This window comes from Lonchura striata, chromosome 12 (genome assembly GCF_050655825.1).
Source record: "Lonchura striata isolate lonStrDom1 chromosome 12, ASM5065582v1, whole genome shotgun sequence".
Classification (NCBI taxonomy): domain Eukaryota; kingdom Metazoa; phylum Chordata; class Aves; order Passeriformes; family Estrildidae; genus Lonchura; species Lonchura striata.
Window position 1 is genome coordinate 1,453,976 of NC_140714.1, and position 23,996 is coordinate 1,477,971.

The 23,996-nt window shown below is 46.4% G+C and overlaps 1 protein-coding gene across 15 annotated transcripts in view; it reads right to left on the reverse strand.

The window, feature by feature from the left end:
• Positions 1-23,996, reverse strand: part of ITPR1 (inositol 1,4,5-trisphosphate receptor type 1) — a 163,374-nt gene that overhangs the window by 85,219 nt on the left and 54,159 nt on the right. For 9 of the 15 annotated variants that reach the window (XM_085590251.1, XM_085590248.1, XM_085590254.1 and 6 more), the window contains 20 exons: positions 22,742-22,837; positions 21,698-21,742; positions 18,411-18,559; positions 17,338-17,437; positions 16,742-16,902; positions 15,874-16,015; positions 14,847-15,005; positions 14,125-14,297; positions 13,756-13,875; positions 12,520-12,714; positions 10,215-10,466; positions 6,951-7,092; positions 5,862-6,015; positions 4,866-5,053; positions 3,184-3,322; positions 2,941-3,013; positions 2,411-2,576; positions 2,140-2,310; positions 1,174-1,239; positions 347-484 (listed from right to left, as the gene is read on the reverse strand). In XM_085590251.1, coding sequence (XP_085446377.1) covers positions 347-484; positions 1,174-1,239; positions 2,140-2,310; positions 2,411-2,576; positions 2,941-3,013; positions 3,184-3,322; positions 4,866-5,053; positions 5,862-6,015; positions 6,951-7,092; positions 10,215-10,466; positions 12,520-12,714; positions 13,756-13,875; positions 14,125-14,297; positions 14,847-15,005; positions 15,874-16,015; positions 16,742-16,902; positions 17,338-17,437; positions 18,411-18,559; positions 21,698-21,742; positions 22,742-22,837 — 2,829 coding nt within the window. The remainder of the gene's footprint in view (positions 1-346; positions 485-1,173; positions 1,240-2,139; positions 2,311-2,410; positions 2,577-2,940; positions 3,014-3,183; positions 3,323-4,865; positions 5,054-5,861; positions 6,016-6,950; positions 7,093-10,214; positions 10,467-12,519; positions 12,715-13,755; positions 13,876-14,124; positions 14,298-14,846; positions 15,006-15,873; positions 16,016-16,741; positions 16,903-17,337; positions 17,438-18,410; positions 18,560-21,697; positions 21,743-22,741; positions 22,838-23,996) is intronic. The other 6 variants (XM_085590249.1, XM_085590252.1, XM_085590259.1 and 3 more) reach the window with 3 other exon arrangements.

Below are 23,996 nucleotides of genomic sequence, written 5' to 3' on the forward strand. Positions count from 1 at the left end.
CCTCCCTTCCCTCCTCGTTCCCAGGATGGTGCTCACACAGCTGCCTCACAAGGAGGGTCTTGCTTCCATCAACACAGCTCAACCTCAAGGCAGCACCTGCCTCACATGAAAAGCTCGAGCTGAGCCTTAATTCTGAAGTACAGTGTGTGAATATTTCTTCAGGCAATCTGCATATTCACTGGCTTCAGTAAACAGAATTTGCCTGAGCTCCTTATTTCTGAGAGTGGGTATTCTACAGACTATGAGGCTACATAAACCAGCCTCTGTGCATCCAATGTACAGGAAGGAGGTTCAGGAAGATTCAGAGGAGGTATGAAAAGCCTCTCAACGTGACACAAAGCCCCACCTTCTCGTAAGGGATCTGCAGCAGCTCCAGCACCACGGCGTGAGCGCCCATGTTCCTCAGGAGTCGCTGCTGCTGCTTCCTGCTCTTCCTCACCGAGGCCCCCTCCTGCACGCAGAGCTTGCTGAGCCGCAGCAGGATCTGCAGGAGACACTGGCCTTAGAGCCCCAACTCTGGCTTTTCTTCCAGAGAACGCCAGGTCCCAGAGAGCAGCAACAGGGACCAACTCATCTGCACGGAGCAGAGCGGCTCCAGGCAGCCCCTCGTGGCCCAGGCTCCATCCGTGGCATCTGACTAGGGCTGCTGGACTTGGATGATCCTTGTGGGTCCCTTCCACCTCAGGATACTCTACAATTCTGAGACTCTACGCTCCTGCAGAACCCAACATCAAGCTCCACAGCAGAGCCACAGACACACCTTCAGCTCACACCACACCAGCACCACAGCACGTTCTTCACCTGCTATCTTCTACACTGCATTTCAACAGCACAGTGGCTTTGAGTGCAAGGTACTCAGGACAGGGAAAATTAAATGGCTTTTCCCTTTGCTTACTGCCTTTGTAGTCCTTAACAATAAAAATATTGTGTTACCATTGAAACAGCAGCAAACGTCACGTTTCTCACTAATCCATTCTTAAGGAAAGAATACACACGTCGTGCTTATTCTATCCTGGCTTCTCATTCAAGTTGGGATTTGTTATTACTCAGCAAATAGTTTCCACAATGGCAGAGTGACTCAGACTTTCCTGGGTGCCTCCCTCTGACTGCAGCTCTCCAGAGCTCTGTTACTCATTTACACTTCCAGTGAACTATCAAGAAGCAAAGTTTTACCTCTTTTACTACCCGGTAGTTGTAGCTGCTAGTACTTTCAGGCTTTTGAGACTTGCTGTGACCTTCCTGAGGATAAAATCAGACAATTTATTAGTAGCTTATACTACTGTCTACATGAAGGCTAAAATTACCGTTCTAGGGTAGCGCCCGCTCTCCTCCTGGGAAGGACTGTCATCCTCCAGCTGACAGCCTCAGAAAAACACATACAATTATCCTGTCAAGTCACATTGACCTCTAGGACACAAAAAAAGGTGAGGGAGGGATGATTTCAGAGGCAGCAACCTCCCATCCTTGGCCTGTCACATTCTGTCTCTAATCAAGTCTCCCCTCAGAAAAAACCCCTTCCTTTCTCTCCCTCTCTATTGTTATTAAACTGTCACTGCACAAATACCAAGAGACTCCTCACAGCAATGTGTACAAGAAAAGCAACAAGTGGGTTACTTGTATTTACTACCAGCAATAAATGTTCCTAAACCAGGGACTGCTTCTTAGATCCCCTCATCCAGTCTTTCCTATTTGATTGCAAATTATATGGATGGAAAAGATGCTCAAGAGTTCTAAGCCAGATGTGCACGTGGGGAAAATCCTGTGTTATCAAGTGGAGATAAAGCACAGTTCTCTGCTGTCATTTAATCAACTGCCATGACTCAAAATGCATCACCTGAGCAGTTCAAAGCTCTGCCCTTACCTTACTTGAGGTATTTTTGATTGCACAAATCCACCAGTCAGTGCTGAAAGGACACAGCTGGGGAGCCAGAGCAAACCCAAACCAGCCCTGTTAGACCCTAGAGGTGACACCTCAGGGTCTACCTGCCTCAAGTTCTCCTCTCATTCCTGCCTCAGCCTGAAAGCAGTAGAGAGAACCTCACCTAGGCAGTGTGCTGGAAAGATGGGCCTTGTCACAGTTCTGACAGCAGCTACACCCTCCAAATACCCCCCCAATTCACACAAACACAACCCAATTACCTCTTTCTTCTTGTGCTCGTTTTCACCTGGCACACTGTCCATGGCCTCATCAGGACCTTGGCCTTTGTACACCCAGAGCTCAGATTTCTCCACTATTGACCTCAGCTGGTCCAAATCTTGTTTGATCTGCTTGTAGTTGTCAACATCTTGGCTGGTAACGAGCAGTTGAACCTTACAGGGAGGCAAAGCCATTAGTTGCACAAGAAGGGCTGGGTTCAGCTGCCATAAATACATCCAGATGAGGAATAACTCTCTCCAGACACACAGGTACCTGCTTGAAAGCCTGAAGGACCTCTTGTCTCTGGCTGAAGTGCCTGAAGAGCAGCTGCAGTGCGCCAGACACCAGGGGAGGGTAATCGTGCATCGTTAAATGCAGCAGCACCCGCAGGAAAGTCCTGCCCCCGTGATCATCCAAATCCAGAGGGGTGTTCTCCTCACTGCAAACACAGCAGGAGTCAACCAGCACGTTAGACTGAGGGTCCCAGCTGGCTCTACGCCCCCTTAGCAGTGGCAGAAAACCTTTTTTTTTTCTTACTTTTAAATAAGGAGGAAATTGTACTGAGGTTTTATTGCAGCATCAAGCTGAGATGAACTAATCCTGTACCTTGGCTTTCACCCACAGCACAGAGCCCTCCCCTGATGATCCTTCTGGCTGAAGAACCCCAGAGCTGCTCCTTATCTCTGGATCCAAATGGACCCTACTCTGAGCTGCACCAAAGCCACTTTAGGAAAAGGAAGCTGTTTTCCTAGTCCCCACTCGTCAGGAGCCCTCCAGCCTGGGGACTTCCCCTCGATTAGCACCTGTGAAGAGATACTTTCCTTCCACCAAAGATCCCCTCAGCTTGTTCTTCAATGTGTTCAAAGTCCAGGGCTCCTGAAAAAATAAAACAAATACATGAGGTCAGAGTGGCAGCAAAGCTGTTTTTCCAGCTTAAAAACATTTCAAAGGCAAGTGGGGACCTGAAACAACCATCCCATTAGCCCCTTAAAGATCCCAGAGTTTTTCCTAAGCCACACAACCTCCCTCCTTGCCAAATAACCCACCTGGTACATTAGCTGGCATTTCTTGACTACTGCTTCCAGTGGGGGATTCGGACATCTGGGCATTGCTTTCATCAAATTCATGTTTAAATATACAAAGCAGGCAGGAGATCCTGTAGTCCAACCGCACGTTCAGAATAAACTGATGACACAGAAGTAGGAAAAACGTTGAAATAATCTGTGTGTTTCCACCACATCTGCAATTCACACACAGCAGAGCTACCAAAGTGCAACATCAACTGAGCAGAGATGTGGATTTAACCTGGAAGAGTTACACAGGGTGGTGAGGGCATGGCACAGGTGCCCAGAGCAGCTGTGGCTGCCCCCGGATCCTTGAAGTGCCCAAGGCCAGGATGGATGGATGAAACTTGGAGCACCCTGGAAGATGTCCCTGCACATGGCAGGGAGTGGAACTGGATGAGCTTCAAGGTCCTTTTCAACACAAACCATCCTGGGATTCCATCTTTCCAAGATATGGAAATGCTGCCTTCAAAACCCCCCGAATTCAGTAATATTTTCCAGAGATTTCAAAGAGCATGATACACACACATAATAAATTCTGATGACTGAAACATTTTGGCAGGGTTTTGGTGCCTTATTCCTGTGTGATGCTGGCATCCTCACCCCATCCCCCAGGAAAGGAAAGCAGCATTTCCATCTCCATCCTGCACATGTGCTGCTGCTCTCCTGGGGTGCTGGGACACAGAGAGCTGCCAGGAGCCACATTCTGCCATGCATGTCACCATTTCAGTTGGGCTGGACCAGCTGGTGCCACAGAAACCTCCAACCTAGCAGAGAGCACCTTCTCCACCATCTTCCTGTTGAGGAAGGAGCTACAGAGCCAAGAACACTCGGAGTTCTCACAGTTTTCGGGGAGAATGTTTAACACCAGTTTGAGTGGCCCCTGGTAGCAGGCAACACTAGCACACTGAAATATCCCCCTGCACATGCCAGGCCACGAGAGAAGCTCTGGCTTGAGCTAAAAATAAGCAATGGTGCAAGGAAGCAATGGAGCCTCCCCTGTGCTGCATCTGCTGCTGAGGGAAGGGCAGAGCTCCCCACGGGGCACAGGGAGGAACACCAAGCTCTCCTGCTGCTCTCCTGCATCACCCAGCAGGCTCTGGCAGCATTCTGACCCCCAGGGCCTCGCTGATGAAGCTACTGAGCACAAGAAGGACTCCCACACCCAGAGAGGGAAGATGCATCTCAGTGCAGTAATTCTGAGTCAGTAACGAGGAAAAAACGTGTGCATCCCAAAGACTTTGGGGTGAGTGAGTGAGAAAACCAGAGATGGAGGAGGGAGAGGCTGGCTGTGCATGCTGAAAATACATGGCAGGCTGATGGCTCTGCCAAGAGCAGTCTTGAGATCTCCCCATTCCTCAGGGCACTTCAGATGGCCCTGCAGACTCTGAGAAACTGGGGAGACAACAGGGTGGCAAACGACAGCTCTGCCTCAAGTCAGATACTCACAAATCACTGTTAAATACTCAAATGTCTACTGCAAACTCTTTTCTAATAAATTCTTTCAATAATGGCACAATATTATCATAAACAAGTTGAGAGGCCTGTGCCTGACAAAGTCACCCTGGCAATACTTTCCCAGTTTGAGGTTCAGAGCACATTAAGAGGCAGCAGGACACAATTAATGCTGGAGGACAGCATGAGGAGCTGCATCCATGTGGTACCTGGAGTATCTCGATGATCTTGAGCTTGGTGTCCATGACCAGGATGTCCTCCTTCTCTGGCTCGCTCTGCTTGACATTCCCCTCGGGGGCAGCTGCCAGGGGAGTCATGGGCAGGAAGCCCCCACCCCTGAGCACCACCTGGGTCATCAGCTCCCCCACGCCATGGATTGACCTCATCACATTGCTCCCTTCAGAGAGGAAACAGCTGGGGTTAGCGAGCTGCGAGGAGACTGTGCTAACAGGGCAAGGACTGGCCACAGCCTGCAAAGGAAACTGTCCCAACATCACACACCCACACCCCGGGGACAGGGAAAGCCAACAGAGGCACTGCACTGCTTGGAGAAGCCCCCTGCCCTCTCCCTTCACAGGAACTGCTCAGCTTTACAACCAAGCCATGGACAGAAAAGAGATTTCCAAGCACAGCATCAAGGCCAGGGAGGGAGGGGATTGTTCTGCTCTGCTCTGCAGCAGCCTCACCTCCAGTCCTGGAGGCAGTTTTGGGGGCCAAAATATAAGATCTAAAGATGTTAGAAAGCACCTAAAGGAGGCTACAAAGATGGGGAAGGGACTAGAGGAGAAGTGATACAAGGAGCAGCTCAGATCTCTTGGTCTGCTCAGATGGGGCAGAGGTCAGACCTCACTGGGGCTGCAGCTCCAATCTCTGCCCTGGGACAGGGATGGGAGCCAGGAACAGCTGGAGCTGGGCCAGGGGAGGCTCAGGCTGGATTTTGGGAAAGGTTCATCCCCAGAGGGTGCTGGCACTGCCCAGGCCCCCCCAGGAATGGGCACAGAGACTGCCAGAGCTCCAGGAGCTGCCAGGGATGGGCAGGGTGGGATTTGGGGTGTCTGTGCAGGGTCAGGAGCTGGGCTGGGTGATCCTGGTGGGTCCCTTCCAGCTCAGGATGTTGTGTGACTTCATTGTCCCACCCCACAGTGACATTTTGAGATGAACCAGAGCCACCCAAGAACTTTCTGTCCTATACCTTGCAGCCTTACCTTTACTTTCCTCGCCTTTTGCCATCTTGGTGATAGGGAAGATGGTAGTGATGTGCACACAGTCTAATATAGCAAGGAGGATTTTGGTTAGTCTGAGGAGGTCACAGAAGTTGTAGAAACCAAAATATATCAGATTTCTGGCTAAGTTAACAACCTACCAAAATAACAATAAAAAGCCTGATTAATACTAAACATTTTGCTAGCACAGTCAAGTTGTCTTAACACAGTGACAAGATCAAGAACCTGGCTGAGGGCTGCATTTTATCACAATATCTGGGAATTCTGAAAGACTGCCTAGTTCTACATCACAGCAGAAAGTTTTCTACTTGCCTACAAATACTCCAATGCTTGCAGTTAATGTCTGTACCTGCAACTGACAGTCTATAGCTACAAAACCAGATTTTACTTGTCTCATTATAAAACAGGGCAAGACTAGAGGGAAGGTACAGGTAACTTTTATCACTGTCTTACAAAAAGATATCACACCCATAAAGCTGAGCTTTGTAACTTCCAAGCTATAAAGTTTCCCCACAAGTCTACCCCATAAAGACCCACATAAAAATATCACATACAGGGCAAATATTTAATGTAGCCCCATTATAAGAAGTGTATGACATCAACTGTATTTTTACAGAGTATCACAGCTTTTCTTAAATTAATTATTTGTTGCATGGATTTGCTGTGTTTTATTTGCACAGACTATTTTAACAGGTCAGTAAGTCACAGGACACTTTTTCCTCTTGGTAAACATCACTATAAGCTCTAGAGTCTCTCTGTGCATGCAAACAGTGTTTAATTTTTGAGATATTTATTCCAGTAAAGCCTGGCTTTGCAATAACACGAAGAGCCCAGAGAATAAACAAGGCTGCTGCAAACCTCAGACATAAACTGACATGCTTTAATTGCATTTCAAGAACCATCATTGCAAACTCACAAACTTCAGTGGGGTTACTTGCATGAACAGAAAGAGCCAGCTGAGGCTCAACGCTCACTAATTACACTCACTAATTACTTGCCAAACTACCTGGTGCTGAAAAAAATAACATTCCACAAAAAAAAAAAAGGATCAAATCAGAACTGGATAACTACCTCAAAAGTGAGTTTATTTTTCTCTTTATCAGAGAAAGGGAACCTCTGACACACCACATCTCTTAAATATTCCTCTACAAATTCCATTGTTTGTGCAAATCTCTCCTTAATTTCATCTTTGGAAGTTCCACTGCTATCATAGCTGAAGAGGGGAAAAAAAAGAACAAAACAAAAAAGAAAACAAAACAAAACTTAGCATGCAAATACACAGGGCTCTTTTCCCCCCATTACAAATTTTCATTTGTTTGTCAAAATCTAAGAAAAGCTAAAGGCTGGTAAATAATTTATCCAAATGAGGGAGTCAGGACAATGACACCAGAATTTCCTGGCTTTTGTTGGCTTATCCCATATGCTCATTAGGTACTATTATAAAACATCTGAGAAAAACAAAACGAAACAAAAAGATAATTTTGTCCCAAAAACCAGAAAAGGCAACCCTCATTATTTGAGTGGAAACAATGACAAGTGATGTGCAGCACTGAGGAGAATGGGTGGCCAAGAGAGGCTGAGTGGGGGCCATATTCTTCCTCCAAATAAAACCAATATATATGCAAAGCAGATATTAATTTTTAATATAAATTCTAGGTTTTTTTCTTGTTCAGTGTGACTTTGAGAAGGACAATTCCACTACCTCCCACAAAATACTTTTGCTTCCTGTTTGATCACTGGTAAGCCTCTGCCAGAGCTAAAACCATTTGGTTTTATATTTCAGCCTTGAAATTTCATTTATTATTTACTGCATCTCTCTCAGCAGAGAAAACCAGGCTGGCAAGGAAGGAAATACAAGAAACCACTGAACACCAGCATTAACATTGACAAGACTTAAATGCCTAAGATTTAACTTTCAATTCCTAAGATGTAACTTCAATATTAGGTGTTCATTTTCTCCAACTGAAAAAAAAATGAGCTCCGAACAGCTGAGCACTATAAATTTGGAATTATTAATTTTAGAGTTAATACAAGTGGTTGAGAAACCATGTGCCTGCTCCAGCTGTGGCTCTGTGTAGGTTTTTGAGCACTGTGCCAGAGGATTTTCTACTGGATGCATGTTCAGGACCATGTCCTTGTTTCAGCATCTTCCTCCTTGTTTCTGCTGGTGGTGGTGAGCTCCAATAAGGACAATCTGTCTTGAGGGGACCACACTCAGAGAAAATGGAATCAAATCTGGGAGTTTTAGGGAGATTTGAGTGAAAATGTCTTTACTGGAACAGCAGTCAACAGGGAACAGGGCAGTGGTGGAAGCACCACAGCTGAAGTGTTCCAAGGCCGTGCGGATGTGGCACTTGGGGACAGGGCTGGAGGTGGCACTTGGGGACACAGCTCAGTGCTGAACGTTGGACTCGAGCTTGGAGGGCTTTTCCAAGCTTAACAATTCTGTGGCTCTCCAACCAAACGAGGCAGGAGGAGAGATGAATCCCTGCTCTGCCCAGCTCCAGGTCACTCCATGGTCACATCACCCAGACACGCCGTGACCACCGAGCTCACCCCACACACAGGGAGCTTATTCAATTCCCAGCAACGCGTTATGGGGTGTCTGATTTACTCACAAACAGCAACTCCAAAAACAACGCGTGACTTCGGGGCTGATGCTGCCTTAAAACCCTGCAGTTGTTGCAAATGGTAAAACCTTCCCCAAAAAAAAGCCTTGTAAAGCCATGGCTCAGGCGTGGTGCTTGGGCTGAGCACAGCTGATGGCTGGGCTGACCAGGAATGTGAGGATCAGCCTGCACATCAGCCTGAGCATGGGAACCAAGCCACACCTGGGAGAGCAGGGACCCACACCCACGGGAAGCACCTTCTACCCAGGAGACAAGAACGCAAACACCTTCAGAGTAAAGTCTGGCGAGCTCTAGCAACTCCTAACCAACAAACTGGGCAGCAACAAGTTACCAGCCACTTAGAATTAAACATGATACTTTCAGAAAGCCATACAACAGCGAGCTGTGAAGAACAAAAATCAGAATTAAGCACAATACTTCCAGAAAGCTGTACACCATGAGCTGTGAAGAACAAAAATCAGAATTAAACACAATACTTCCAGAAAGCTGTACAACCGTGAGCTGTGAAGAACAAAAGTTAGAATTAAACACAATACTTCCAGAAACCCATAGAACTGCAAGCTGCAAAGAACAAAAATCTTAAAGACGATACTTCCAGAAACCTGTACAACCTTGAGCTGTGAAGAACAAAAATCAGAATTAAACACGATTGTTCCAGAAACCCATAGAACCGTGAGCTGCAAAGAACAAAAATCAGAATTACACACAATACTTCCAGAAACCTGTACAACAGCAAGCTGTGAAGAACAAAAATTAAGCACGATACTTTCAGAGACCCGTACAACCGGAGCTGTGAAGAACAACAATCAGAATTAAACACAATTATTCTGGAAACCCGTAGAACCATGAGCTGCAAAGAACAAAAATCAGAATTACACATGATACTTCCAGAAACCTGTACAACAGCAAGCTGTGAAGAACAAAAATTAAGCACGATACTTTCAGAGACCTGTACAACTGGAGCTGTGAAGAACACAAATTAAACACGACACTTCCAGAGACCCGTACAAGCAGAGCTGTGAAGAACACAAATTAAACACAATAAGAGACCCGTACAACCGGAGCTGTGAAGAACACAAATTACACACGATACTTCCAGAGACCCATACAACTGGAGCTGTGCAGAATAAAACTCAGAATTACACACGATACTTCCAGAGACCCATACAACTGGAGCTGTGCAGAATAAACTCAGAATTACACACGATACTTCCAGAGACCCATACAACTGGAGCTGTGCAGAATAAAACTCAGAATTACACACGATACTTCCAGAGACCCGTAGAACCATGAGCTGTGCAGAACACAAATTACACACGATACTTCCAGAGACCCATACAACTGGAGCTGTGCAGAACAAAACTCAGAATTACACACGATACTTCCAGAGACCCGTAGAACCATGAGCTGTGCAGAACAAAACTCAGAATGACACACGATCGTTCCAGAGACCCGTGCACGCGGAGCTGTGCAGAACACAAATTACACACAATACTTCCAGAGACCCATACAACTGGAGCTGTGCAGAATAAACTCAGAATGACACACGATCGTTCCAGAGACCCGTAGAACCATGAGCTGTGCAGAATAAACTCAGAATGACACACGATCGTTCCAGAGACCCGTGCACGTGGAGCTGTGCAGAACATGGACGGTGAAGAGGCTCCCCGCGCCCCGGCCGCGCCAGCCCCCGGCGGGCACTCACTCGTCGATGGCGATCTCGGAGGGGATCTCGGACCAGAGGCGGGCGTACTTGACGGGGGTCACCTGCTCCTGGGGGTCCCTGTCCACGTGCATGTGCAGCATCAGGCGGCAGAAGGAGGCGCGCAGGTCGTAGGGCAGGTTCTCGTCGGCCATGCAGCGCAGGATCAGGTCCACGTCCAGCTGCCCCGAGATCTCGTTGATGGCCAGGTACTGGCGGTCAAGGCACATTCGAGCAAAGAGGTTCAGCTGGTACCTTTGGGGGGAAAGGGGAAAAAAAATAAAATTATATGCATTAATTTATGTAGGCTTGAAGGTTATGATTTAATTTCCCGTGTGAAGTATATATAGCTCGATATACAATATATTTTAACCATAAGAAACAAAGCATGTATAAATGTATCTAATATTCTAAATATATATCTATCTAATATATACAAATATATCTAATATATCCAACTATATCTAATACGTCTACATACTTTATGTACATGAAAATATATATATAAAGCAAAGCAGTTCAGCTGGTATCTTTGGGGGGAAAGTGGAAAAAAAGAAAATTATATGTGTTCATTCATGTAGGCATAAAGGTTACAATTTAATTTCCCATGTGAAGTATATATAACTAGATATACAATGTATTTTAACCATTAGAAACAAAGCATGTATAAATATATTTAATATTCTAAACATATATCTAATATATCCAAATACATCCAATATATCTAATATAGCCACAGATATCTAATATATCCAAATATGTACATAAAAAAATACATATAAAGCAAAGAGGTTCAGCTGGTATCTTTGGAGGGAAAGGGAAAAAAAAAGGAAATTATATGCATTAATTTATGTAGGCTTGAAGGTTATGATTTAATTTCCCATGTGAAGTATATATAACTAGATACACAATGTATTTTAACCATTAGAAACAAAGCATGTGTAAATATATCTAATATTCTAAATATAGATGTATAAATATATCTAATATATCCAAAGATATCTAATATATCCAAAGATGTACATGAAAATACATATATAAAGCAAAGAGGTTCACATGGTATCTTTGGAGGGAAAGGGGAAAAAAAGAAAATTATATGCATTCATTTATGTAGGCATAAAGGTTACGATTTTATTTCCTGTGTGAACTATATATAACTAGATATAAATGTATTTTAACCATTAGAAACAAAGCATATATAAATGTATCTAAAATATAGTTTATGTACATTAAAAAAATATATATATGAAGCAAAGAGGTTCAGCTGGTATCTTCAGGGAGAAAATGGAAAAAAGGAAAGAAATTATATGCATTAGTTTATGTAGGCTTGAAGATTATGGTCTAATTTCCTGTGCAAAGTACATATAAATATATGTAATGTAGACTAAAAAATAATCAACACTACTACTGTTGTACCAATACACATACACACCAAAATTTATCGATTCTATTTAAAACCAAGCAAAATACCTACTTTGAAAGCAAGTATGTTTTAAAAAACTTTTATCTAAGAGGTCTCCTTTGAAGCTCCAACAGGCTCCAATAAAACCACGTATTAGGAATTCTGCTGCAAGGATCATTTCAATGAAAGAAACAATTCAAAATAAAATGGTTATTTAAACAAATAATCTAGCTGTGCTTTCTGCACTGCCACAACTCAGCCTGTCAAATGACTCCCAGGGGTTTATAACCCAGACACAGGAATTTGGTCTGGGCTGAAACCTGACCTTGCAATGCCAAGAACTTGGTGTCTTGTCAAGTCACTTGGAAACCTCAGGCGTGTCAGAGCTGCCCAAAGCACGGCCTGGGCTGTGCAAAGAGCCCTGCACAGCCTCCACACCCAGCCTGGGGCACCAACACAGCTTCGTGCTGCTGCTGCTGGGAATCCAGGACCCCATAGGGCGTGCAGAGAAAGCAGGAGGCACGGAGAGCAGCACCGACCTCGTGCAAACCAAAAGCAAAGGCATCTACACACCCAAATCCTGCAATCCCCAAGTGCCCCCCGAACACAGGGAACCCAGTGGTCACCTGCAGGGGATTTTCCAACATCCACCAGCAGGAAACCAAGCACAAAGTACTTGTGAAGCACAACACACTCGAAGCCTGAACTATTTTTTAAAAATCAGTTTGCACTGGCTCGTGTCAATACCTGGACTCCTCGCCACGAATAACTTTGTGCTTTCAGCTCTCACTTCTGAGAGACTTCACCCTGCCTCTCTGAAGGCTGTTTTGTGCCTGGAGCAGGAGTTTTCCTCCCCAGCACACCCAGGCAGCCCTGCTGAGCTCTGAGCTGCCGTGTGCTGCTCACCTGTAGTAGCTGAGCACGTCCCTGTCCTCCTTCTGCCCCTCCTTGGCGTCCTGGGCCAGCTCTCGGATGCTCTTGCTGCGGATTTCCTTGCTGCTGTCCCTCCAGAACAGCCACACTTCCTCCTCGTCCTCGCCCACTTCCAAGGCATTTTCTCCACTCGACACTTCCTCAAATTCAAATCTTGAGAGCACCAGCCTGCCAGGAGAAAGGGAGGTTAAACTCCAGACCCACATGCATCCTTCACTTCTCTCTTAAGACACTTGCTAAAATGAATCTTGCCCTTTCAGCAGTAGCATTTTACTACACCAAATCACTGGGGTGTATTATTAAAAGCATTAGATCATAAGCTTTCCATTCAACCTTAAAAAGATGAACATTTCAGCTCCTTTCAAGTGAAAAAGATGAAGAAACAAGGAAGTTAAAGACACATAATAATGGACTTTCAAAAGCTTCTTTACAGGAGAACTGATTAAAAGATCATTCAACAGACCGGGAAAAGATATGGTAAAGAAAAAATTTATTCATTTTGTACATCATAAATGCCAAATGGGTCAGAACTTCTTTCTGTTTATGTGATGAAGTAACTAGAAATAAATCAGGTACTGATACTAAAAAGGCTTCCAGCAAAGAAAATATCAACACCTGAAAAAAACCTCAAATTAAATACTCAAGGACAAATAAGTGATGTACCGATACTAAGAGTTCATAGAAATAAATATAGCCTTTATGATTTCATGACAAGAATTAAATGTGCAAGTATACTCTCAGCCATTTGTATTTTAAATACTACCAGCTTCCCTTTTGCAGTATTTTGATAATGGTTATCTATTCCCTAGTACATATGTTGAATAAAGCCATCTTTACCAAAGACAAAGAGGATTTGGTGCCTGCTATGAAGCCTCAGCAATGGCAGTGGAGAGCCGGAGACCCAGAGCTCATGTCAGCAGGAGGAAAGGTGAGCAGAGCTGCCAGCTGAGCTCCCTCAGAGCTGGGAGAGGAGCAGAGCAGGAGCCTGCACACCTCCCTGCAAAGCCTGTGTGCTTTGGATCCAACAGGAGACACCTGACAGGTTCCTGCCTGCGGGGCTGAGGAGGCACCTGGCAGGCACCTGCTGTCCCCAGCCTGCTCCTTGTGCTTGAGGATCCCACACAATTAACTCCCAGCAGCCTGCTCAGCTCTGAACCACCTTCCTTCTGCTTCACACCAGGAGAACCACCTCGAAAGGCACGAACTTACTTGGTTTCAATGAGGATGTCAGCGTTGGCTGGGTTCAGCACGGCCTTACAAATCAGCTCCTGTGTCACGGGAATAGACTTGTTCATGGAAACGCACAGATCCGAGAGGTAATCCAAAAACCTGTCGGAAAGCACGAGCCAAGAGGGTATCAATCACTGCTGAGACCTCGACTGAAGCAATCTACATTTCAGGAAGCAAACATTCAGAACTCCACTTGAACAGCAGAGCAAGACTTGCTGCCCCGAGGGGACAGCAGGGCGAGTGCCAGAACACAGTGAACTGGCTGTGCTTCCTCCTGAGCAAGCTGGCAGGTACAGACTTCTCCCAGAAGGAGAAGGGTAATCGCATATTCAGAAATGCAGCTCTCACCTGGGCTCCCTATTTTTCCTCACGAGACTCACAAAGGTGTCAATCTCAGCAGCTGTGATGTGCTTCTCCAGGAGCTTGCGGTTGTTATGGAGCAGGGCTGTGATGGTGTCCTCAGCCAAGACATCATAGCCAATCTGCTTCTGCATGAAGCCAAACTGCTTGGCAATGTATTCCTTCAAAACACACAGGCAAGGAGGAAAGGGCTGTAATTAACCCGCAGAATTTGAAATAATAACAGAAGACAGGTGGATGTTTGTCAATACCAGCACTCCAAGGAGCAAACTGGGTTAGAGCCAAATGATTTGTGTGAAAGAAAGCAAATGATAGACAACCTTAACACCTCCATCCCTCCCCTCTCTTCTAGACTAGAGAGCAGCAATGCATTTATATTTATCTGACAGGACCTTGGTTTTAACACATGGCAACAAAAAATGAACAGCCTTATTTTACAGGGCAACTTTCAACAGAGCCTGCAGTCAGCAAGAGTGAACAATCCCATAAATCACCTATGTGGGACAGGAATTCTGTTATTTTCTTAAATTCCTCTTAGAACCACTGCTAATTACATTATAGTCTCTGACAGATGAAAAACAGAATAAAACAGCAATCCCAAAACCTCTTGCTGACTGTGCAGCCACAGCAGAGCAGGGTTTACTTTGAGGGATAAAGCTTTTTTATTTGAGCAGAGGAACCACGCTGATCATGACAGAGGTCTTTCCAACCTGGTTTTTCCTGTAGTCCTGCTGGGAGTGCCTGAGCACCCTGTAGCAGAGCCTGCAGATGTGCCTGAAGGGCGCGTGGCGCTGGTCCCCCAGCTCCTCCAGCCGCAGCATCGGCCCGTCCCCGCTGTCCGTGAAGGGTGCTTGCAGCAGCTTGAAAATCTACAGGTTTGGTAAAAAAAACCACAGACACGGCCCTGTGGCAAGCACATCTCTCTCTCTCTCTCAGGTGCACAGAGAGAAATGAAAGAGGAAACAATTTCTATTCCTGCTCCTTGTTTTTCCTATGTGGAATGTGTTTGGAGAATTGTTTCCCTGGGGTGATTGCTTGGTTGCATTCTGGTGAGGGTTGTTTGAGCTGATGGCCAACCCAACCCACCTGTGACTAAACTCTCGAGAGAGGGTCACGAGTTGTGTTAGAGTCAAAGAATGTAGTATGTAGTTTTAGTATCCTCCTTTTATATTAACATATTGATGTATTTTAACATAGTTATAATAAAGAAATAATTCAGCCTTCTGAATTGAGTCAGACATTGTAATTTCTTCCCACAGGGTTCACCTGCATTTACAATACAGCCCCATGAGGCACTGCCTTCCTCTGCTCATAGCTACTGTCAAAGCTCTGTGCCTTTGTATTTCCAAAGGTTCATCAGAAATACGCTGCAGTCACCGAGGTTCTCGGCCATGCAGCAGCCCGGACAGAAGAAGCTGATCACCTTTATTCAACACCATCTGCTGGAATTTTTAGTTCCAGCAATGGTGAGCCTACAGCCCACTGCCCAAAGCCTGCTGAAAGCTGGAATCTCAAAGGATCTTTTGGTCCCAATAATGAAACCAAAGTTTCCCAGAGGCACAGAACAGCTTGGACTGGAAGGGACCATGAAGATGATCTCGTTCCAACCCTCTGCCACACGCAGGGACACCTCCCACCAGGCCAGGCTGCTCCAAGCCTGGCCAGGTTCCCTGTCACCAGGTTCTTTTTTTCAAGAACTCTTTTCATAGGCAGAGCTCAGAGAAAACCCCAGCCTACCTGCTTTAGAATATTCTGCTCCCTCATCAGCTTTTGTCGTTCTCTGTTAGGTTTAGAAAACACCACCTCAAGGACGTCCTGGCCAGAATTAGTTCCACCAGTAACAAAGTAGACCAAATCCTCCAACAGTTTGGTAACAGATCTGTGGAAAAGCCAGAAACTGTTAACACGAGAACACAAATTCTCTGTGCTAAAAGAGCAGTGCCAGAGTTTACAGATTTCTAAATGCTAAGTGAAAAACTAACAGCAATTAAAGACTGGATAAAGCTCAGAGGTTTGTACTAGAACTTAAAATTAAAAACTAATGCTCCCCCATTGCTGCAGCCTCACTGTCCAACAGCTAAACCAGAGCAGCAGCAAGACAAGAAAATCCCTTTAGGACAGCTCTACAACTGCCAAGTTCTATTTGGCACTTCTTTCAATTGCCACAAACCATAAATCAGGAGATAACCTCTCCCAAGGCCAAAGAAAAGGCACTGGCTATGGAAGCACACGGGCCCTGGTGTGACACAGCCACCCCCTGCTCTTTTTGTGTGGGCACATTTTCACAGCACGGTCAGAGGATTTGAGCAAATCACATGTTCAGTCCTCACAAGGTGGATTAGGAATTCCCACACTCCATTTGCAGAGGGATGCTGGGGATTAGTCCCCCAAAGCTCACAACGTTTCTCATGCTCTCACTTCACAGAGGACAAGGAGGGCTGGACAATCCAGGCCTGAGAACCTCCACTATGGACACAACAACATCAAATCTCATCAAGGAGGAAACCAAATCCCTCTTCTGTAGCTTACTCTGATAAAACTGTCAAGGAAACAGTTGCTGACTACAGGAAACAACATTATCTGATCCCACTTCTGGTTTCCTTACCTTCTTTCATTCTGGGTTATTGTTCCCTTTTCCAGCTTGCCAGCAATGGAACCTAAAACTTTACTTGCATCATTTGCAAAATCCAAATCCCGAACCTCTGCAGGTGAGACTGGCACTATAGCAAAAGCTTCTTTGTCCTCCTTCACTGGAGAGGTCCCAATCTGAAACCCAGAGAAACTTTATCAGCAAACCCAAAGGCAGGAACAAAGCAGTGGCTCACACTCAGTGATAATGAAACAGAAAAGCCACACTGTGCTTAGGCAGCATGGGAGCACTGCTGAGCCCAAACTCAGAGCACTGTGCAAGCTCAAAGCTGTCCCTAAATTCAAAGGAGCAGCAACTGAGAAGGCAAAATGTTGCTGTAGCCAGTGGAAAAAATACCCTGCTCCTGATGACTGTTGTGGAGTAGAAGCTGAACAGTGTAACTAGAAAGCTACCATGGAACTGAGCCATTAAGAGCAAATATTTTGCACAGGCACTGTTCATTACTGTCACATGCTCAGTGTGTGACATGCTCAGGGAGAGAAACTCCTGCCAACACTTTTGTGGAAGTACAGGAATCAAAGGATGTGCTTACACAAAGTAACAGAGCTTACTTTCAGCATCACAGGTTTCTCCTCTTCTTTATCAATAGGGATGTTGGTGCTGTGAACCCAGGTGTTGGTGCAGAGGTGCCTGAGCCTCACGTAGGAGTTCCTGAAAGAAAGTCAGGAGAGCCCCAGCATGAGTCAGCTTCCCAGCTGGGAAGACTTTGCATTGGGATTTTGAGATGCTGGCAGGAACAAGTGGAAAAGAAGTGTCATCTCTGTCCACACTGCATACCACAGCTGGAACAACACTCTTAATGCCTTAGCTCACTCTGTGAATTCACCTGAGGAAGGCTTCTTCTGCAATGAAAGAGATTCTGCTCTAAAACAGAACCACAGCCACTCTGAGCTGCTGGAACTCAGCTGCTGAACAGCAACAGCCCAAACTTCTTCCCATCCTCACCTTTCCACTGCTACGAGCTGCCAGCTTCTCCCCTTACCTCTGGGGTTTTCAGCCCACAACTCCCTGATACTCCAAAATATGGGTATTTGATGATTTAGGGAGCTGCTGAATAGATGGAACCAACTTGCTGTGCTCTCTCAGTGGGAACAGCAGCAAAGAGCTGTACCAGAACTCCCTGATACTCCAAAATATGGGTACCTGATGGTTTAGGGAGCTGCAGAATAAGTGGAACCAACTTGCTCTGTCAGTGGGATCAGCAGCAAAGAGCTGTGTGCAGTGTGGCACTTGGAAGGGTGCAGCAGCTTCTCAACACGGACAGTAAAGAACACACAAACAACAGAAAATCCAGTGCTGAATAGAGGCTGTTACATCCTGACACCATACAGACAGGTCACAGGGATGAATGCCTTGATAGGACACCCAAGGCTTTTAGTCTCAGGTCATTCCTGGCAAGGAATTCACTTAGGAAGTCACTTAGCTCAATTTTCCCATCTGTAAAATGGTGTTTTCTTACTTATACCTCAATTGTAAAGCACTCATCCAAGTTTCAGGCATTTTCTGATTATTTGAGCATTCATTAGAGGAGGAACCTGATTCCAAAGCATGAAAGGAAGACAGTCTGGGGCAGCTTCACTTCAGAAACCCCAAAAGCACCCGAGCTGTGCAGGGGTCACCGTACCTGGGCACGAGGCTGTCTCCCCCCCGCAGCGTGGTGGGGTCCAGCTCGAAGATGGAGGAGATGTCGTTGCCCTCGGGCACGGACACCAGGGAATAAGCCATCTTCTCCTGGGGCCCCCGGCCCCGCCGCGCCTCCTGCTCGGGGTCCAGCTGTGGAGAAAGGCCTGAGGTCAGGGCAGCCCTGCAGAGCCACCCTCACAGCCCCAGACACACAGGGAGCACCCTGCAGCAGGGCAGGGCTGCAGGACACCCCACACTGAGCTGCTGAGGACACCCCACACTGAGCTGCTGAGGACACCACCACACTGAGCTGCTGAGGACACCACCACACTGAGCTGCTGAGGACACCACCACACTGAGCTGCTGAGGACACCACCACACTGACCTGCTGAGGACACCATGACAGTGACCTGCTGAGGACAACACCACCACACTGAGCTGCTGAGGACACCACCACCACACTGAGCTGCTGAGGACACCACCACGACACTGACTTGCTGAGGACACCACCACCACACTGACCTGCTGAGGACACCACCACCACACTGACCTGCTGAGGACACCCAACACTGACAGCAGCTGCTCTGGCCTTCAAGCACTCCTTGCTTCCCCTGAGTGCCAGCACAGGAGGTCCACCTCCACACAGAACCCCCGTCTCACAGACAGTGCCAGAAGAGACAAACCCCCCCAGCCATTCACCTCACACACACTGGGAGCTCTCAGTGGCTTCTGATATCACACATCAGCTGAGATCCCCAATCCTCACACTACCAGCTCTCCAGACATACCCCACACATGGCAATTATCCCTCTAACCACGTAATTAATGAGCTGAAAATATAAAAACCCGGCCACACCATGTACCAACAACCTTGCTGGGAAATAATCAGCTTCAGCAGCGAGAGTGGGACCCACATCCATCAGTCCCAGGCAAGAGAAACAAAAAGCCAATCAAGGAGTTGGAAGCCCTGCTGCTCACACTACAGCCTGTGCTGCTCTCAAGCACAAAAACGTGTTCCAAAGGCCATGGCAGCAGAAGGATCTTTATTCCCAAGGTTCCAGCAAATCCCCAGCCTCCTCCAGCAACATAAAGATATATAAATTGGATAAACCCTTGGGGCTTCAGATGAAAAGACAAAAGGTAGGAAAAAACAAAGATGAACTGAGGAAAGGAACAACAGCTTTCTCCAGATCCTTTCCCAGGAACTCCCAGCTGTCACAAATCCCTAAAGAAGCTGCTCACTGTCCTGGCACAGGAACCAGCTGTCCATGCACAACCACCTAAATCCTGGCTGCAATTTTCAAGGTGCCCAAGAACCCAGTTTCTCAGCTTGTCTGTGATGGTGGCACCCAAGGGAGTCAGCACTCAGGCACCTGCCTGTCAAAGTCCTGCTGTAAGGCACTGCCATCCTGGAGCAGATGGAAAAGGTATCCAGTGTTGCTTGTGCCTCAGGATACTCCCAAGTTAACATATTTGCAGTCAATGAACTTGGCTGCGAAGCAGTGACATTTAAAGTCTGATTTTGTACATGGGAACAGGCAGTTATCTGTATGGAACAGAAATACACTTTGGGAATGTGCCTTCAAGGGAAGGAGCAACTCTACACTCAGAGTCCATCTGGAGAGAAATTCTGGGAGAAATTCACTCACTTGGAATGAATTCTCTGAATTTCAGCTGTCTCCTTCATCCACCCCCCCCACGAAGGGGAGGGAACACAGTGAGGGATCCAGCTGCTCTGCACTCACAGCTTGTCCCTTGGGAGACAATTGGTCACTTCTCCAAACTGGGGCAAAGCTGAGCACGAGCAGTAAAGCAGAAAATGGGGCAATTCAGGGAGCACTGAAATTCAACCCCAAAGGTGACAAGAGCAGCCCTCTTTGCTGCTGGAAGGTGGAGCTGGCACCTCACCCATGCCCATGGAGACCTTCCTGCACAGCTCTCGGGGGGACAAGGAGAAAGCACCAACAAAAGCATGAGCTGTGCACAGAAACCCTGCAGGCAGCTCGTGCCTGGAGTCGGGATAAAGTTGGATAAAGCAGCCTACACCCTCCTGTGTCAGCAGTGAATGGGAAACGAGGGGGCAGTTTCCTGTCAGAGCTGAATTCTGTGCTCCTGGTCCTGTTCTTGCTGAGCTGTTTTTGCCATCTAGTGGTAAAGAGAGAGAGCAGGGAAAACCCAGGGAGCTGAGAGTGAACGAATATTATCCATGCACAGGTCAGCAGGACACACCACAGGAGCAGGGTGTCTACCCGGAGCCCTCAGCACTGATTAACTGACAAAAAATTAACCCAACAAAACACCTCAGTACTGGATTCCCCCCACACCCCAGAAAATAGCTGTGGGTGGGGTTTTTTCAGGGTTTTTTTGCCATGTTTACTGCAGTCAAGCTCCAAATGCCACCAAGGAGTAATCGAGAAAACAGCTCAATATCTGAGGCCGAGGGAAGCATTTTAATGGCCAGGCTGTAATGAAAAATCCTTTTAGGAGGAAAAATGCACCCTGCAGGATTTCCAAGCAGCACATCCATCTCTTAAGGACAGAAGGAATAGCTCTTTGTCATATCCAAATGGTGCAAATCCTCTATAATACAGGATAAATGACCAGGAAAGCTGCATAAGCCTATGATCAAATCCAATTAACTAAATAAAATCCACAATGCAAAGTGCTGTTCCAGTTTTGTCTGTTCTCAACTCCTGAAGCAACGCTGCTCCCTCTGACACTAAAGACAAGCTTCTGTCCATGCAGAGCACCACACACTCAATCTCTGACACAACAACATTTACTGGCAACACAGACTGGCTCCCACAGGAAAAGCAGAGGAATGGCACTGGAACCACCTCCCCTGCCATTCCTGCTCCGTTATCCTGCTTCCCAAGAACAGCACATTTGTTGTTTAAGCACAGAGGTCAGACAGGCACAGCACTGGGGACATTCCCTCAGGGGCGAGTCCCATCTGGTGTCACCTCGAGCAACTTGATTTCCAGCCCAGGGCAGGACAGTGCTCCAAGGAAGCAAAGGTTGAGGAAACAGGAAGACAGAAAAAGATGCCACAAAGGGAGGAGTGAGGGGGGTTCAGGTAATGTGTTAATTCAGTTCCAAGTGGGTTGTTCTGCACTAAAGTGTCAACACCCACTCCTTGGACAGGCCTTAAAAGCCTCCAGAGCATTCTCAGGTTTTAGTTTCTTCACTAACAAAGCCTGGACCAGCTGTGCACTGGCCAGGGCAGCCCTGGGTCTGTGCCAAGCCCTCCTCAGTCAGGGGCAGGACCATCCCCTTGCCTATACTTACTGAGGATTGACACTCCAGGTCATCTTCCTCATAGTCAGGGTTTACCTGATGGAACAGAATCACAGGCATGTCAAAACTCCAGCACAGCTGCAAGGGGCAAACAGCCTGAGCATCACCTGAGCTCTCGTGGTCACCAGTGCCCTGCACTGCTCCAGGCATGCAGAGCACACTGCCCACACCCAGCACGGCTCAAATCACTTAAATAACCTGCAAACAGGCAGGGAGATTTAGCTCCTTCAGGAGAACCACTACAGGGGCAAGACTAGAGTTTATGCTTTTTTTGTTGTTTCAGTTCCAGGTGGAATTTCCACCTAGGAATTACTGGTTTGGAGAAATCTTTTAGAACAAACATTATTCTAACCAGGGATCAGGTGAGCAATCTCCTCTGGGATATTCCTGCATGATCTAATAGCATGTTTTTGTTTTGGCAGATTAGAAAATCCAAGATTTACTGGAAAAGCTCTACACTGGATCACCACTGAAAAGGAATTGCAGTGTGCATGTGACAAAATGCTTCTGGTTTTCCAATCTGCTTACCAGAAGAATATAAAATGAGATATTTAATCTGGACTTTATCTGCAGTTCTTACAGACTGGTCTGAAGTCAGTGTTTTCATTTTATACTCAGTTCTACGATTCTGCTCAAAAATCAGTGATTCAAGAGAAATTACCAACACTTGAATTCATTTTCCCCCAAAGGCTCTCAGTCATTTACCATTTATTCATCAGTTAATAAAGTCACATTGATTCCAGTGCCCACATGACAGGATACTATTTAGTGCCTATTCTTTGCAGGAGAAGTTCTTGACTCTAGAATTCACACAAAAAGTGTAATCAGCTCATGACTACCCCAAACCACGATATTCTTTCAGCTCTTTCATCTTATCTCCTACATTTAGCATCTATTTTTGTATTAATCCAAACGACCACTCTCCTCCCCTCCCCGTGTCCAGCTTCAGGGTGGGAAATGACAGATTTGGAGAAGGTGCCAAAGGAGGAGAAGGCAGTGCAGGGGCAGGCAGAGGTGCCAGCCCAGCCCACGTACCTCTGCTGCCAGGTAGTGCCCCGTGGCCAGGTGCTTGAACCTGAAGAGGCTGTTCCAGTAGCCAGCTCCCCCTCGGCAGGGATCGTGCTGCACCACCTGCAGGGACAGGGAGCACACCTGAATGCAGCACAGACCCCCCTTCCCTGCAGGACTGCCTCATGTCGTGGGCAGGGCAGAGCAAACACAAGCAGGGGCTGAGAAAAGACAAAGCCACCTTGGATCTGTCCCCAGGACTGTGCAGGGGATGCTCTGAGCTGGCTGGGAACAGTTCACCTCAGATTGGGAATGAATTAAAGAAGGTGCTCTCTAAGTGCATGTGTTGCCAGGTCTTGAAAGAAACCCCTAGAAAAGGCAACAAATCCATTACCCTTGGCTATAACTAAATTTTTGGCTGTTTCAAGTGGATGAGGGAAGACACCTGGAAATATTTCAAATGCAACAATGCTGTACAGAAGACTGAATATTTATATTTACTGACAAAATGGGGCAAGCAGAGCCATAAACACCTGTAACCCCATATTGGCTGCTGTGATCCTAAAGAAAACTCATCACAGCTGACCTGTTCCTTTCAGGGAAGAACTCTCACCTGTCCAGGAAACTGCACAGACATGGAAAGTTACCATGGACTGATAACATGCCAAAGTAAAGCTAATTACAGGCAGATTTTCATTTGAGATACAGGAGAAGCTGAATGTCACAGCAAATACTTCTGGAAAAGGAATATAAAAACACCTATCCACCATTACAATTTATTTTTTGATTCTTATACGTACTTCATAATTGAATCAGATTTAAAAATCATAAACCAATGCTAATAATACCAACAGATTGAGGCTATTTTCAGAAGCCACTGATGGCCAAGGTGTTAGTCACTCTGTTTAAAAGCCAAGGGAATTTAAAAAGCCAGTTCAGACTGACTAGCAAGGGGCTGCAGCCTCCTATCAGATGAGGATATACATAATCACATTATTCCACACCAAAAATAGAGTCTTCAGTACACTCAGCAGGACAGTGGAAATTATAAGCTGTTGTTAAACTTCAGTGACTGGTAAGAGAATGACTTCATTGATGTTTCTCTGTGTTCTTTTCCTGAACTGTAAAGCACCTGAACTTGAGAGCTCTGTGCTGCACCAGAGAGCATCTGTGACTGTGCAAAGGAGTGCAGCAAGTGAAATAATTTTAATTTCAGCCTGTAGCACCAGGAAAACTTTACCTAAAACAAGAAACTGGACAGTCAGAAGGAGGAATTGTTCCT